We start from the raw sequence: 16,750 nt of genomic DNA, 5'->3' as shown, positions 1-16,750 counted from the left end.
ACCGATAAAAAGATTAGGTATTTCAATTTTTGAAATTTACGAATCACAATCACGAAATAAGTAGGTAACATATTGACTTGGGTACTATGGATCAAAATTTTGACCGAAATTCAAATAGGTACCTATTTCAACTAAAATGTTTTCAAAACTTTTTGAAGAATTTTGAGTGCAAACTTTTGGGTCGTGATTTTCTGTACCTATTTTTGACAAATTTGTCGCGTGACTTGTCCTTAAAATTTTTCAAAAGATTCAAATGTTTCAAAAGCATTTTTGATGAATTTTGAGCCCAAAGTTGGGTCCTGATTTTCGATATTTTTGTAAAAGATATCATTTGACCAATTGAAATACTTTTTCAACTTCCTTGACAACTTTTCAGGCCATAATTGGTTCATTATTTTGGCAGAAAATCAAAAACTTCTGTAAAACTTTTTTTCAACACTATTGAAAAACTTTAAACCCAAAGTTTGGTGATAATTTTCAGGATTTTTTTTTTGTAACAGATCAAAAAGATGGCATGTGACCATCATATGACTAAAAGTCTTGCAATGAGATTCAAATACCTATGTCAACGAAAACATTTTTGAGCATTTTTGAAGAATTTTTGAGATTATACTTGAGTCACGATTTTTAACGTTTTTGAAAAAAGTGACTCGTGATCTATCAAACTGATTCAAAATTTCTTTAGAGAAATTCAAATAAATGAAAATGTTTTTCGGAGAATTTTTTTAGAATTCTAAACCCAAAATTGAGTTATGACTTCCGGTATTTTCGAAAAAAAGTGTAATATGTGACCTTTCAAAATCTTTTGGGAGAGATACAAATCAATATTTAGAGTAAAAATGTTTTTAAAGCATATTAAAAGAATTTGAATCCAAAACTTGTCTCAGTTGATTTTTGGTAATTTTGAAAATAGGTACCTATTATGTGTATATTATGCAAACTATTGAAATGGGTTAAAACTTTACAAAAAAATTCAAGAATTCCCATAAAAACTTTTTTTTGAGCATTTTTTAAGAACTTTGATCCCAAACTTGGGTCATGATTTTCACGATTTTTGAAAAAAGGTGACATGTGACCTATCAAAATGGGTTAAAATTCCTCAAGAAAATGAAATATTTCAACGAAATTTTTTTTTGACCATTCTTAGTCCAAACTTTGGTTATAGGTAATCTTGGAATTATTCAAATATTTCCATGAGAGACGTATAGTCGGGGAGCCCGCATACGGGTCTATTGCACCCCCCTCCTCCTCGATCCTCCGGGACAACTTTTTTTTTGAAGGGGGAGTCTTAAGGAACATTTCTAGCCCTTGTACTCAAAAAAAAGTGGCCCTACTTACAAAATGGCGGCCATTTTGATTGACAGCTGGGTCATTTTCAAACTGTACAGAGATAGATCGAAAGATCAAGCAAAAATTCATCACCTGTCAAAATTTTAAGTGCTAAAGTGCCTTTTACGATTTTTGGTGAATTTTTGAAAATCAGGCCAAAAATGAGGGAAAAAATCAAAATTTTCCCTCCAGTAGATTTTTGAAAATTGAAATTTCCCAAAATTTCATCAAATGGAGATGGAAAGCTGAAATTAATTCTGCAAACTAATTTCAATACGCTACGAAATCGTCTGCTGGTGGATTTCAAGTCGTTTTGGAGTCTCCAGCGACATTTTGAGAGGTTGTATGGTGTTTTTTGGAAAATTGAAATTTCCAAAAAGTAGCTGGAAGCTTCAAAATCATTTAAAAACCATTTGAAATCACCATGTAGTCGATTTCATATCGTATTGAAATTAGTTTACGAAGTAAATTTCAGATTTCAAGTTTCAAAAATCTACTGCAGGCTCTTGTAATTTTCAAAAAATCGCTGGAGGCTCCAAAATGATTTGAACCCACCTGAAGTCGTCTTCAGAGGGTGTAAAAATTGGAGTGTAGAGTAAATTTCAGCTTTCTATTTCCATTTGATGAAATTTCGTAAAAATTTAAAGTTTCAAAAATCTGATGGAGGCTCCAGGAAATTTCAAAAAGTCGGCAGTGGCTCTAAAACGACTTGAAATTCACCTGCAGTACTTCGTATATAGCGCATTGAAATTAGCTTGCAGAATAAATTTCAGCTTTCCAACTTCATTTTGGTGAAATTTTGTGGGAATTTCGAGTTTCAAAAATCTGCTGGAGGCTCCAGAACTACTCAAAACGGTTTGAAACAGTTTCCAATCAATTTGGCTTGTCCAAAATATGGTGTACCCCAAATTTCTGCTTTCTTGGTCAATTTGGTAAACTTTTGATTTTTTCCCTCATTTTTGGCCTAAATTTGATTTTCAAAAATCCACCAAAAATCGAAAAACGCACTTCAGCATTTGAAATTTTGACAGGTGATGAATTTTTGCTTGATCTTTCGATCTACCTTTGTACAGTTTGAAAAATTTTGTGCAAGTCCTATGTTGGAACACAAAATCTGCGGTTTCGGCTGACCTGCCAATCAAAATGGCCGCCATTTTGTAAGTATGGCCACTTTTTTTTTTGAGTACAAGGGCTAGAAATGTTCCTTAAGACTCCCCCTTTAAGAAAAAAGTTGTTCCGGAGGATCGATAGGGGGGTGTAATGGATCCTTAAGCGGGCTCCCCGACTAGTATCAAAATGGGTTAAATTTGTGCGAACAAGTCAAATATTTTAACAAAAATGTTCTTCAAGTAAATATAGGTAGGTATTTTTGAAGAATTTTAAGCTCAAAATTTGATCATATTATTGGTATTTTCGAAGAAAAAAAAAAAATGTAATGTAACCCATCAAAATACGTTAAAACCTTAACAAAAAATCTGAACTTTCTTTAACAACTTTTTTGAAAAGCTACAAGCCCAAAACTAGGTAATAATATTCAAATTTTCTTCAAAAAGATGTCACTCAACTTATCAAAATGAGTTGAAATTTTGTAAATTCACAAACTAAAAACAGAAAAAATAACATATTTATTCAATAAAAGTTGAAATGAAAAAAAATATTAAAAATAATGAGAAATATTGTAAGTATATTTTGTATCATGAATGTAATGTAATACTCGATGAAATTATTCTCTTTCAACAAGGTCGAAGTATAAAAATATCTATCATGTAAAAATCGGCAGCAAAAACATAAAAAAAATTGGCTTCAAGGAACGTCACAACTAAAATATAGGTAGGTATTACATACGAAAAGCTTACATTAAATTTTCTTATGTCTACTAAGGAAAATATATAAAATAGAAAAAATGGTAAATTCTTGAAAAAAAACTCAAAAAAGTGACTGTTTATCAATTACTTGACTAGGATGAGTATTGAGTTCGGCCAAAAAGCTGTGAAATGAGTTCAGACACTTTAGAGAAGATTTAGCATTCAAAAAAGGATATTGTGAAATAAAAAAAAATACTTTGAGGAAAAAATCTAATTTTCCAAAAATTCACATAAAATAACGAAATTTAATTTAAAAAAAAAAAAACTGGAATCAGAATTTGAAAATCACCTCTACATTCCACTCATTTGAGATCATTCACGTTCACCCATCTTATTTAACCCTTCCTCCGCAGTCAAACTTTCAACTTGAGTGCTACGAGAACTGCGAGACATAAACGACCTATACGATCTCTTATACCTTTTTCGTTCAGTTCTGGTGAATGCAAAAGCCAAAGCTATGAACGTACCGTGAAAAGCGAATAAAACACTGAACACATTACCGAGACTGAAACCGAAATCGAAAAAATATGTTAAAATCATACCCACACACATCAACATCCAATGAATACCCATTAAATAAGCTATTTTCGTAAAAATAAACAAATAATCCAGCTCAGTATTATTGGAACTGGTCTTCTTATTCCTATGTCTTCCATCACTTCGCTCTTCCAGACTGCGGTTATGACGAGCCAAACGAATGAAAAAGCAACCCTGAATAGCCACAACAGGTATCAGTACAAAATAAACAGCCAAGTAGAGGATATAAAATGCACCGAGCAGATAATGAGCCCACTGCGATAAATTCTGAGCAACGTTGACATTTCTATGATGAGGAATCAGAGGACAAGAAGAGGTTTTATCCTCCTCGGTTAGAAATGGATAAACAGAGCCTAAAAGTAAAGCTGGCAGTATCCAACCAACAAAGGCGTAATATTTATACCTTTTAATTAAATGTTTAGGTTTTTTGAACTTGAGGGCTGCCGAAATAACGTACCAATATTCGTACGAAATTAACGCCGCCCAAAATGCGTGACTCAAGTGAACGTAAAATAATAAATAGGTTCTTAAAATTAATTTATCGGCGATCTTCTCGCTGAAAATGTGGTATAAATATACCCACAAAGATGCTATACAATACGAATACAGGATTAGGTTAGGCAAACTTCTGAAATTCTCTTTGTTTGTTTTCATGACTAGAAACACGAGTAGAAGAAATGTAGAAATATACTTCATGTATTTGGTGAATTGGATCAGTTCTTTGGAAACTGGCGTCTTGATATTTTTCCTTTTGCAGAAAAATATTACATCTGATGACGAGTCGTTTTTCGGATAAGAATACTCGTTTATATCGAGTATTTCACCATCGGTACGAATTACCTGATTTTTATCGTAGGTAAAATCTACTCCTTGGACGTAGAATTTATTTGTAACGCAAGGGACGTCATTTGGATCGAAATAAACGCAAGTATCAGGTTGAGGGATTTTTCTACGTGAACAAAATTTCGTCCCAGTGCAATTGAAGTTTTCTGGGGTGGGGGCAAACCCACCTGTGATGTTTTTTGCAATTAACTCGATATCATCGTTGCTGGTAATTGAAGTCGAGCAAGACTGGTAAGATGAATTCGTCAACTCTGAAGGTAAATATCTCAATAAAATTACCATACGTGTAAAACCATGGAATTTTGAGATGAGATTTTGAGTATCGTGGTCCACTTCAATTTTCTCTAGTACTGCTAAATCGATATTAGATTCGAATGATTCGAGTTTATTGTGATTTTCAATCGGTTTATGGAGAGCTCGTAATGTCCAAAATGTAAAATTATCAGATTGCAGGCCTTGTTGATTGCATAAAGCGCAGTAAATGTTCCAATACGTGATGCTTTTTTGCCTGCTGGTCACTGGTATGAATAGGAAAGTGTCGTTGAGTAAATCGGAGTCCATAAAATTTTCGCATTTTCTCTTGATGTCGTCTCGTGTAAAATTCGATGGGCATTTATCGACTACTGAAATGTTGGCGATGCATGCATCTCCTGTGCAGTTTTTCAGTAGCACTGATTTACAAATTGATGACTTGATGTTCGATTGATTTTGGCCATGTGATGATATTATGGTGATGATGAAAATGAATATCACGTATTTCAAGTGAATTGGACGAAGAAATTGTGAACTAGATGACATTTTATGGAATTCGGTCAATAAATCCGCATCACGAATTGATTTAATTTGATTCTGATTCTGGTCCTGGTTTCATGCTGACCTGTTTTGAAAGAACAAAGAAATTTAATTAATTTTCAAATACATACTTATATTAGAATGGATTGAGAAATAAAAGGTCAGCGGATTTTGACCTAATTCAGAACAGAACTTCATTTTGAGTTGAAAGTTACCAACCCAGAAAAAATTGCAGCTCCGGAGATGCCCCTGGAAGGAAAGAAATGAACCTTGAAAGTGGGGACATTTCTCCCCTGGAGAGGCCACCTTTGGAGCTAATTTTTATTAAGGGTATTTTTCGACTCGAATTGAAGGTCTCTACTGAATTTGGTCAAAATCAGTCGACTTTTGATTTCACAATCCATCCTAACCTAATGTCGAGTAAATAGGTAGGTAAGCTAATTACTTATTAAATCACATAAAATATGTCAAAATCACGCAGCGAATCCCCAAAAATGAAGAGTGAAGTTGAACAGAAAAGTGTTTCAAAGTTTCGACGTCTAAAATGCATTTTTCGATTCTTGGTGAATTTTTAAAAATGAAATTGGGGCCTAAAATATACCTATAAAAAATCAAAATTCCGCAGAAGTGTCCTAAAAAGCTGAAATTTGGTATGCACCCTATTTCGGCCCCTCCAAATCGATTTTTGACGGTTTCAAACCATTTTGAGCAGTTCAGGAGCTTCCAGCAGTTTTTATAAATTGGAATTTGCACAAAATTTTACTCAATGAAATTGGAAAATCAAAATTCACTTTTTATTCTTATTTCAATATCTTGAGTTGATGGGGAGGGAGTTTCAGGTCATTCTGGAGCCTCCAGCGATATTTCAGGAACTCAGAATCTTCAAAAAATTCCATAAAAACTGTCCAAATTTACTTCACATAAAAATGCGATTAGTGCTTGTTTCTAAAGTCGGTTCCTGTCAATTTGGAAATGAATTTATTCAGCGATTTCATGATCGAAAATTTGAAAAACACGAGGTTCAGAACTGCAAGAGAAGATTTTCAGATATTTGTGTATAATTGGTCATGTGGGTAACTAATCATGCACTGTAGGCGTTCATATATTGTAATGAAGTTCATTTCGACACTTTTTATGGTACTTTTTTTTTTTTTTGGAACTGAAATTTCCAAAATGTTCTAGAGAAAAAATTAGAGATTACTCAACCATGTTAGGGATTAAATTATGGGACAAGGTTAAGCTTTCAAAAATTAAAAATATGTTTAAAAATAATTTAAAAATCGTGTCCACAGTTAGGAGAAACTTGTGGAATTGGGCGGGTCACGTTGCTAGATTAAAAGAGGAAAGATGGACCAGAGAAATAAGCTGCTGGACCCCATATGGTGGTAAAAGGAGAAAGTGGAAACAAAAGGCGAGGTGGAGAGATCCAATAACAAATTTTATAAAAAATAAACTATATGAGAGTGTGGCACAGGACCGTACCGAATGGCACTGGTTAAGTGGGGCCTTTGCCCTAGATAAGGGCCTCTGATGCATTTGTGTGCATTTTCATTTCTATTATAATTTTTTTTGCTATGTACTTTATTTTTTCAGAATAAAGGCGTATTTTGATTGAGAATACCAAAGCTACATACATACAAGAATTATATGGAGATGACACACATCTGGCTCAAATGGAAGTTTCATCCACAGAGGAGGCACCACAAATTGAAATGTGGGAGCTGAGGAATGTGGTGAAGAGAGCTAGAAACCACAAAGCAGTGGGGGAAGATCTCATATCAGTAGATTTGATTAAACAAAAGGAGCTGCTGAAGATGATAAATGAAATATATGACGAAGGTACACTGCCTAAGGACTTCAAAGCGGTAAATTTTGTACCTATACCAAAGAAGAACAACTAGCAAAAATGCTCTGAATATAGAACCATCCCATACACACTGAAGCTACTACTCACCATAATAAATGCCAGAATTGAAAAGAAGATGGATGAAAATCTAAGCGGAACACAATATGGCTTTGTAGCAAAAAAAGGACAAGAGATGCAATTGCCCTGCTGAAAGTGATCATTCAAAGAGCACTGAATGCAAACTGGGATATCATTGCTTGCTTCGTCAATTATGACTTATGAGAAAGCATTTGATCGTGTTTCGTGTCAACCATGATACAACCAGTGGTAGTGAAAGACACTGTTTGAAGCCAGTGTTTGTGACATACACTGTTTAAAACCAGTGGTAGTGACGGACACTGCTCAAAACCAGTGTTTATGACTGACACTGTGTAAAACCAGTGTTTGTAACACACACAGTTTAAAACCAGTGGTAGTGACAGACCCTGTATAAAACCAGTGTTTGTGACAGATGCTGCTCAAAACCAGTGTTTGTGACAGATACAGTTCAAAACCAGTGTTTGTGACATACATGATTAAAAGCAGTGGTAGTGACAGACACTGTGTGAAACCAGTGGAAGTGACAGACCAGTGTTGGTGACAGACATGGTTTAAAACCTGTGTTTGTGACATACACTGATTGAAAGCAGTGGTAGTGAGTAGTGACAGACACTGTTCAAAACTAGTGGTAGTGACAGACACTGTTTAAAACCAGTGTCTGTGGCATACACTGTTTAAATCCACAGTTTAAAACCAGTATTTGTGACATAGGTACACAGATTAAAAAGCAGTGGTCTAGTGACAGACACTGAATACAACCAGTGGTAGTGAAAGACACTGTTTGAAACCAGTGTTTGTGACATACACTGTTTAAAACCAGTGGTAGTGACAGACACTGCTCAAAACCAGTGTTTATGACTGCCACAGTTTAAAACCAGTGTTTATGACTGACACAGTTAAAAACCAGTGTTTGTGACACACACGGTTTAAAACCAGTGGTAGTGATAGACACTGTTTAAAACCAGTGGTAGTGACAGACACTGTTTAAAACCAGTGTTTGTGACAGATGCTGCTCAAAACCAGTGTTGGTGACAGACATGGTTTAAAACCTGTGTTTGTGACATACACTGATTAAAACCAGTGGTAGTGACACTCACTGTTTAAAACCAGTGGTAGTGGTAGACACCGTTTAAAACCAGTGATAGTGACAGACACTGTTTAAAACTAGTGGTAGTGACAGGACACTGTTTGAAACCAGTGGTAGTGACAGACACTGAATACAACCAGTGGTAGTAACAGACACTGTTTAAAAACAGTGGTAGTGAAACTCACTGTTTAAAACCAGTGGTAGTGATAGACACCGTTTAAAACCAGTGATAGTGACAGACACTGAATACAACCATTGGTAGTGACAGACACTGTTTAAAACTAGTGGTAGTGACAGACACTGTTTGAAACCAGTGGTAGTGACAGACACTGAATACAACCAGTGGTAGTAACAGACACTGTTTAAAACCAGTGTTTGTGATATACACTGATAAAAAAGCAGTGGTAGTGACAGGAACTGTTATTTTTCATTTATCAAAAACTAGAAAACCTCATATTAAAAGACGAATTATTCGATATAGGTACTTTAGATGGAACACTTACGAGTACATTTTCTCTGAAGTGAAAATATGTGTTTCAAAAATTTTGGAGATGATTTAAATTATGGAAATGCGTCATATCTGATTTTAACCTCAAGCCTTCACTTCACCTTTCTCAAATTAAATCAAAGTTTTTTAGTAAACAAATTTTTTAAAAAAAATACTGCATTCAGAAAGGCGTCCAAATTACACGTAGAAACGCCAATAAACTTACTCATGTACCTAGGTATATTTTGCAGAAAAACCATCAATATTTCATGAAAAATACCAATTTCACGAGTATATCTACAGACGTCTTATCAATTATGGAACTAATACGAACATATATATATTCTACTTTCTGTTAAATTTTATGAATCATAACGGTCAACGATAATGTGTATCCGGAATTCATTATCATATCATAATATTATTCAATTGGGATTGCCTAGTTTCATGGAAGAAAGCACTAATTTGCTAATTATAGCCGAATGAAGTTGGAATAAAATGGACCTAGGACCTAGATGAGTAGGTAGGTACAGGTAGCCAAAAGTTACTCAGTCTTATCTACGATTATTGAAAATTCTTTAAAAGAGAAATCGAATAAGAATATCTGATGATTCCTCAATTCCTCATAATTTTTTTACTTTTCCATGTCATAGACGTGATGATTCATTTCTTTTTCTCAAGATCGCATATAAGGTCACTCATGTTTCTGATAAGAATCGTAATACTGTAAGAACCAAGTTGCCACGTAAATTTTGAAAATTTGCGAATCATTTATTTTTGGGTAAATTTTGATACTAAGGACAAGTCTCACATTAATGCCAACTATAGGAAAATTTTCACATCATAAAAAATTCAAACTTTTGTGTAGAAGCTCTTTTGTTTGTGAAAAATGTTCAAAATAGGATCCTATTTTGAGAATGTAAATCTATAACACCAAGTTTGACCAAAATGTATACTGGTTTGAAATTTTTTTCGACCATTTCTACAAAAATTCCAGAATAAAATTTGATCTTATATGTAGTACATATTAGTCCGGCATATGACAATGGGAGTAATTGCACCCCCCCGCCGATCTTCCGGGTCAACTTTTTTCTTAAAGGGCACATCCTAAGCAACATCTTAAAGTAAACTTGCCAAAAAAAAAAGTTGGCCACTGCAAAAATTTATCACCTGTCAAAATTTCGAGTGCTTGAGTGCGTTTTTCGATTTTTGGTAAATTTTTGAAAATCGAATTTAGGCCAAACATGAGGGAAAAAACAAAATTTTACCAAATTGACCAAGAAAGCTGAAATTTAGGATATACCCTATTTTCGACATGTCAAATCGATTGGAAACGGTTTCAACTCGTTTTGAGCAGTTCTGGAGCCTCCAGCAGATTTTTGAAACTCGAAATTCCCACAAAATTCCATCAAATTGGAGCTGTAAAGCTAAAATTTATTCTAAAAACTAATTTCAATACGCTTCGAAGTACTGCAGGTGAATTTCAAGTCGTTTTGGATCCTCCAGCGACTTTTTGAAAATTCCTGAAGCCTCCTGCAAGATTTTTGAAACTTTAAATTTTCACAAAATTCCATCAAATGGAGACGAAAAGCAGAAATTTACTCTACACTCCAATTTTAACACCCTCTGCAAACGACTTCTGGTGGATTTCAAGTCATTTTAGAGCCTCCAGCGACTTTTTTGAAAATTACTGGAGCCTCCAGTAGATTTTTGAAACTTGAAATTTCCCCAAACAGCTTCCATAGGTCATCCCCACCCCATTTAAAGCGAAATTAAGCTAAAAATCCCCTTATTTTGCCCCTATTTTCGGGTTTTTCCATCTTAAAAGAAGTGGGGATGACCTAGGAAGATAAAATTTGGATATGTTGATCACAAATCAGGTACTGTCCAATGGTATGATTTTGGACCCTTTTCATTCATCTGATGTCATGTTATGCCCCTCCAAAAAAATGACCTTTCTGTAATTTTCAACTTTGACCCTCCCCACTCCAGAGGTCAACTCTAGCTCCCAAAAGAATCCCATTCCCCAAGTTTGACTTCATTTTATCAATCAGAACAGGTTACAAGTCCCAAATCATAAAATGTAAAATTATTGAAATCACATCACTTTGAGGGGTCGTAGCGCCACCCCCTTGAGGCTAGGGAGTTGGTGGATAGCTCATTTGATTGGTATTGGGGAGGAGATGAAATGATCACTGGACTCATTTTACTCAAAATTCAATATTTCAGGAGTTCTTGATGAAAAACTGATTTTGGGGGGCTTTGATCCACTGTGGGGGGGGGTCAGCTCGTGGGGTAGAAGCGGGGAATTTTAGTATGTTATTCAGCACACCACCCTAGACAATATTCATCAAAAAAACCTTTGTTTGCAATTATGTTTGGGTTCGCCCATTTTTTTTTTGCTTTGACCGGGCTACTTGTGCAGAAAATCATTTTTTATTTTTTCTAAAAATTTTGGATTTTGGTTTAAACAATTTAATTTAAAATTTTCTGATTTCCATGTTGGTATTACGTGTAGAGAAATTTTTCGGAAAATCACATCGGAAATTTATTTTGAAAATTGGGATAGAAAAAATACCCATTTTGAGCATTTCCTCAAAATTCCAAAATAAAACTTTGAGTAAACCTCAATTTTTTAAAAAAATCTGCTAAACGAACTTAAAACTCCTTCCCATGTGTAATGAAATTTTCCAATTTTCATCCGTCAAATTCTTCTCGGGTCTCAAAGGGTTAAATACCTACAGTCACTGAATATGATTAATTTGCACGTGTTTTCGGTATAATTTTTCCAACTTTACCTACTTAATGTCACCTATGTTAATTTCTCATCATGTTGCATACGATTCCTAAACTTTTACGATTTCACTTTCAAGGATAATTCGATGTGAACCTGGTTCAATTTTGGTACCTACCTATAGGTATTTATTCTTTTTGTACCAAAATCATAATGTTAATTTTTAAATTATCAAAATACATAATTAAGCAGGTATCTACGTTTCATAAAAATTTTAATAAAATTGCATCTATCTTTCAAACAACTACTTAGTATTATAAGTAAATATCTATAGATTGGCCCATGATTAAGTAGTTATCAAAAATCACAAATTTACCCACTTGAAAAACCACATAAGTACAGATAGGTATACCTAATTGAAATTTATTCATTCAAAAATTATTCTCTTTAGACCTACCTGTGAACGTATGCACATACAATACCAAAGTTAATTACTTTTTGCACTTGAAAAAAAGAATCAAATCAAGTTAAAATATATTAACACTGTCAAATTATCAATGATACGTTAAACACGCTATAATTCGCACTTTGTTACACAGCACAATTGGAATCTGCTACTACAATGTTGATGAAAACATCAATTCAACTTCGTCTTTTTTTAAAGTAAGCTCGCACTATTCGCAACAGACACACGCGTATTAACAACTGACAATACACTATACATGTAACACGAAGTGTCTAATCAGTTCAATTCGATAATAAATTGTAGAATTCTCTCGTATGTATAAGTATAAGCGTAGAGTTGATAACAAAATTGAAGTGCAAAAAAAATCCCAAAGACGACATTATATCTACGATCACGCGAAATTTAATTTCGATAAATAGGTAATTACAAATGTAGGTACTCGTACGTTTAGAACCCCAATGTTTGAATTGAACTGCGATGCCGACAAAAAACACTAATTGTCGAGTACCTACCTACATAAAAAATCAGATTAATAAAGATAGAATTTATTTGCACACTTGAGTAGTAGATAGATGCCCAATTACCAATAATTAGTTAATTAAACTATTGGTACGTAATCGTATTTAATAAATACACATAGGTAACTTTGAAGTGCCAGTATGTGGGCTAATGAAGACATTTACCACGTTATTAATGAATTAGGTACCTACCTAAGCATTAATTAGGGATGGAAATACCAAGTTATTATCCCAAATGCTGATTAACTCGATGCCAAGAGAATCTGTTTGTTGGATCGTTTGCGAACGATCTTTTTTCAAAAAATAATTAAATGTGTACAAAATCGTCACAATTGGTGACCATCTGCTAATTTTATAAGCTTATTTAATTCAATTAAATGTCGTGTACATACACAATCGTCACAATTGGAGAACATCTGTTAATTTTATAAGTTTATTTAATTCTTTGTAAAATTCATTTCACTCCTAAAATAAAACCGAATCGTTTACGAACAAAAAATTTGCATTTGGACTCGTGAAATTTTTGTTTCATTATTCTGGCACCTGGCACAAAACTCCCTTTACCGTTACACCTGATTTCGCTTTGATATGACTTAAAAATAACTTGTAAAGAAAACTTGTGAAGCTGATAATCTCAGTAAAACTGGCCGGATTTATAAAGTAAACAAAAAATACATAAATTTCAACTTGGCAGATTTATAGTAGGAAAGACCTACCACAAACTAAAACTAGCAGGTTAAGGGCCCTGAGAGGAGCTGTCGAAATAAAGACTTACTTCAGATCAGAATAAATCTATAAGTAGGTAGAGGTGCTTGATGAGTGAAGTAAAATCATAATTTACAATTGAAAAAAAAGGCACCAACACGTGTATTACACAAAAAATATTTCTGATCGCGACGTTTCAACTCGCACGTGGCGTATTGTTCAAGTAAACATGATAAACTGCGAGCTTACAGTAATTTGAAGCCTTAACACTAGGTAGAACATGAATCTAAATCGCTACTGATACTTGATCGAATACGTGATCAAGTGAGAAATGCCTGTCTAATGATGGCTTGGAAAAAAAAATAGCATTATAGACATACCTAGGTACTTACATACTTAGTACATAGATACATCACAACATATGAACATGTGGTCCAAGACTTAGCATACCTACAGTTTTTTTTTTTTTTAATTTTTTTTTAACCATGGTACAAACTTTTTCAGTAGGTAGGTAATTAGATCACAATTGTTTAAGAAATGAAAGGGGTGTTCCTGGATAGGTCTGTAAAATTTCAACAAATTGAAACAATATTTTACCAATCTCGTGAACTGCATGGGTTATTATAACGAGTTGCTCATTTACTGTGCCACCTACGAATACATTTCAAGTCAACATCAATAGTTATCTTGGTAGATTTCAATTTTTTATCTTTTTTTTTTTTTTTTTCAAATTAACTAAGTAAAACTTTGCTTAGTGACACGCTCTGTCCATAAACAATAGATAACAAATTTAGTTTTTGATAGAAAATAATTCCCTTATGGGAAAATGCACCATATCTTTGGATGAAATAGTTTTTACTTTATTGAAATTTTTACTTTTAATTACCTATTCTAATTTAAAACTTATTTTACAGTAAAGTTTTGTTCTGAAGAAATCAAATTCAGATGAATAAATACAGTATATAGGTACCTAGTCTTCTTACACCTTTTCAATTTACAAAATTTGTATTTTTCGAGAGCTACATTCCTCTAAAATTTGATCGGTATACTGGAGTGAATTTGGTGGATTTGACCAAATTCAACAGAAATTTTAATTTTGAGTTTAAAGTTGCTTAGAAAATTTTTTTAGCTCCGAAGATACCTTTTGAGGGGATAAACAAGCCCTCAAAAAGGGAGAATTTCGAAAAAAATTGTGGTTTTTTTCGCTTCTGTCGTTGCTCAACCTATTTTGGGTAAAATGGTCCAGTCCTAAATGACGAAAGTACAGGGTTCCCAATAATGTTGGACACATCTGGCTAGAATTCGAATGCTATTTCCGTCGAAATCCAAGACCGCTTTTGAAGTTCTACTGAGTGGTTGAAAATAATTTGGTATTTGAATAAATTCGTGTTCTGAACATTATGATGTTTTCTTCACAGATTTTTGCATTAAGTATGCCAACATTTTGAAAGTTACCTATTATTCCTGAAAGTGAGGAAATATTTTGGAACGGAGTGGTGCCAATTTTATAATCATCTTTGCCAATTTCAAAAATTTGACAAAAATATCCGAAAACACATGATATTTTTTCATTTTTTTGAAATTGGCAGTAGGTACCTATCTAATGATTAAAAAATACAAAATTGACACTATCAAGTAATCTTGAGTGACCTAAGTCAACGGGCCCATTTTTCCCCTCCAAAAGCACCTTCGGAGCTAAAAATTTCTTTGATTAACTTTATCAACTAAAAATGAAAATCTCTGTCGAATTTTGTCGAAATCAGCAGACCTTTTTTTTGGGAGAGGGAAGGGGCTTGGTCCATCCTAAGGAACCGATATTCAGAGACAAACATTTTCAAAAAATATGGAAATCATGGAATTATATTAGTGTAGGTACGTAAGTGGACCCCTTTCCCTTCTGAAAAAATATTATGAAATGAGAAAATTTTTTAACCCCTTTGAATTATTTTTATCCCAATTAAAAATGTTGCGTTTGGTTAAGAGTGATAATTTGACTCTTTTTTCTCATAATTTGAAAATAATGATCATTAAAACCTCAAAAAATGACCAAAAAAAAATTTAAGAAAAAAATGAATAGATAACTTTCTAGTAAAATTCAGCAAAATTTAGGGGGAATCTCATTTTTTAAAAAAACTCTTAAAACAAGTTTAAGATGGCATAAGAATGCTTAAAAAGCATTAAAATAATTCAAATTACAAAAAGATTAATCAATGCTCAGAAAATAGAAAATACTTGAAAAACATTTAAATCATTGGGTGGTATGTTACTTACAAGGGAACTACCCAAGGTGTTACACGCCGATCGAAAAAATTTTTTCACAGGCGGATAGAGCATCAAAAAATATACTATGAGCCAAAATTTCAGCTGCTGAGGTTCACAGGGGGCGAAATTATGGGGGTTTGAATATCGAAAAATCACAAAAATACACAAAAATACACTGAAAAAAATATAAAAGTTGAAATCATTCGGCACCCTGTTCGCCTCAGCAGCTAATTTTTTGGCCACGATCTACCATCGATATATGACGCCTTATGGTGGACAAGTAGCCGCGATCTGCGTGTAACACCTTGGGTAGTTCCCTTGTTAGGTACAAACTATAGGTAATCAAATTTCAGGAAAAAATTTAGGTAGTTGAAGAGATTTGATGGAAGCAAGCGAAATTCGGCAATGTTTGGCGAAAATGGCATTAAAATGAGGTTAACGCGTGTTTAAAACAGCATAATACTCACTCAAAATGTAAATAAGTCATTAAAAATGACAGAAGCTAAGCCAAGTACAACTTTTTATGCTGATTAACATACGTATCAAAAAAATGAGGTGATGTTTTTTCCGTATTTTCGATTTTAAAATTCCAAAGATTACCTATCTACCTACCAGGAAATATAGGTAATTTCTTTTCTTACAAAGTCGAAATCGCGTAAATTGAGAAAAAAACCTTTTTACTTGGACGAAACTTTTAATAAAAACTTGTAAAATTAGCACATATATGAGCTAGGTAGTACGAAACGCGTCTTACTCTCGTATATGTGCTAATTTTACAACTTTTTATTAAAAGTTTCGTGCAAGTTAAAAGGTGTTTTTCTGAATAATTAAAATGTGCGAAAAAGGTGATCGAAAATACGCGTAAATTGACATAAGTAGATACCTACCTATTCTCTTACTGCTCATTATACCTTTCTTGAAAATTTGATTTTTTGCAAATCTAAAATTTGGTCTCAAATTCAGTTCTCAACTGGTACCTATGTACTTGCCCGGAATTTTGCAGTAACCTCCTACCTCCTAAAACGGTCGAAGAGAGTGTCTAAATGAGCACCGACCAAAGTTGAAGGTGCCAATGTTTTTTTTTTTGGCCTTTCCATTCTGCAGAAAATTGAAAAATCGCCGGAGACTCCAGAATGACCTAAAACTAGCAGCCATTGATCTATGAGACTAGAATTAAAGG

The 16,750-nt window shown here is 33.7% G+C and overlaps 1 protein-coding gene across 2 annotated transcripts; it reads right to left on the bottom strand.

Annotated features, from left to right (window-relative positions):
• Nucleotides 1–2,935: 2,935 nt before the first annotated feature.
• On the bottom strand, nucleotides 2,936–13,545 carry LOC135834701 (uncharacterized). Of its 2 annotated transcripts, none has more exons than XM_065348658.1 (2): nucleotides 13,379–13,545; nucleotides 2,936–5,451 (listed from the first exon to the last, which is right to left on the bottom strand). In XM_065348658.1, the coding sequence occupies exon 2, from the start codon at nucleotides 5,370–5,372 to the stop codon at nucleotides 3,507–3,509; it is 1,866 nt and encodes a 621-aa protein (XP_065204730.1). In that variant the 5' UTR covers nucleotides 5,373–5,451; nucleotides 13,379–13,545; the 3' UTR covers nucleotides 2,936–3,506. The 2 variants fall into 2 exon arrangements, with proteins under 2 accessions (XP_065204730.1, XP_065204729.1); XM_065348657.1 differs by lacking the exon at nucleotides 13,379–13,545 and adding an exon at nucleotides 12,077–12,424.
• Between the last annotated feature and the right edge of the window lie 3,205 nt (nucleotides 13,546–16,750).

The sequence above is a fragment of the Planococcus citri genome, chromosome 2, assembly GCF_950023065.1.
Source record: "Planococcus citri chromosome 2, ihPlaCitr1.1, whole genome shotgun sequence".
NCBI classification, from domain to species: Eukaryota; Metazoa; Arthropoda; class Insecta; order Hemiptera; family Pseudococcidae; genus Planococcus; species Planococcus citri.
This window is presented reverse-complemented; position numbering and strand designations above follow the sequence as displayed.

Bases quoted from the DNA above. Each gene is read 5' to 3' on its own strand.
- LOC135834701 (XM_065348658.1), bottom strand. From the start codon at position 5,372: ATGTCATCTAGTTCACAATTTCTTCGTCCAATTCACTTGAAATACGTG.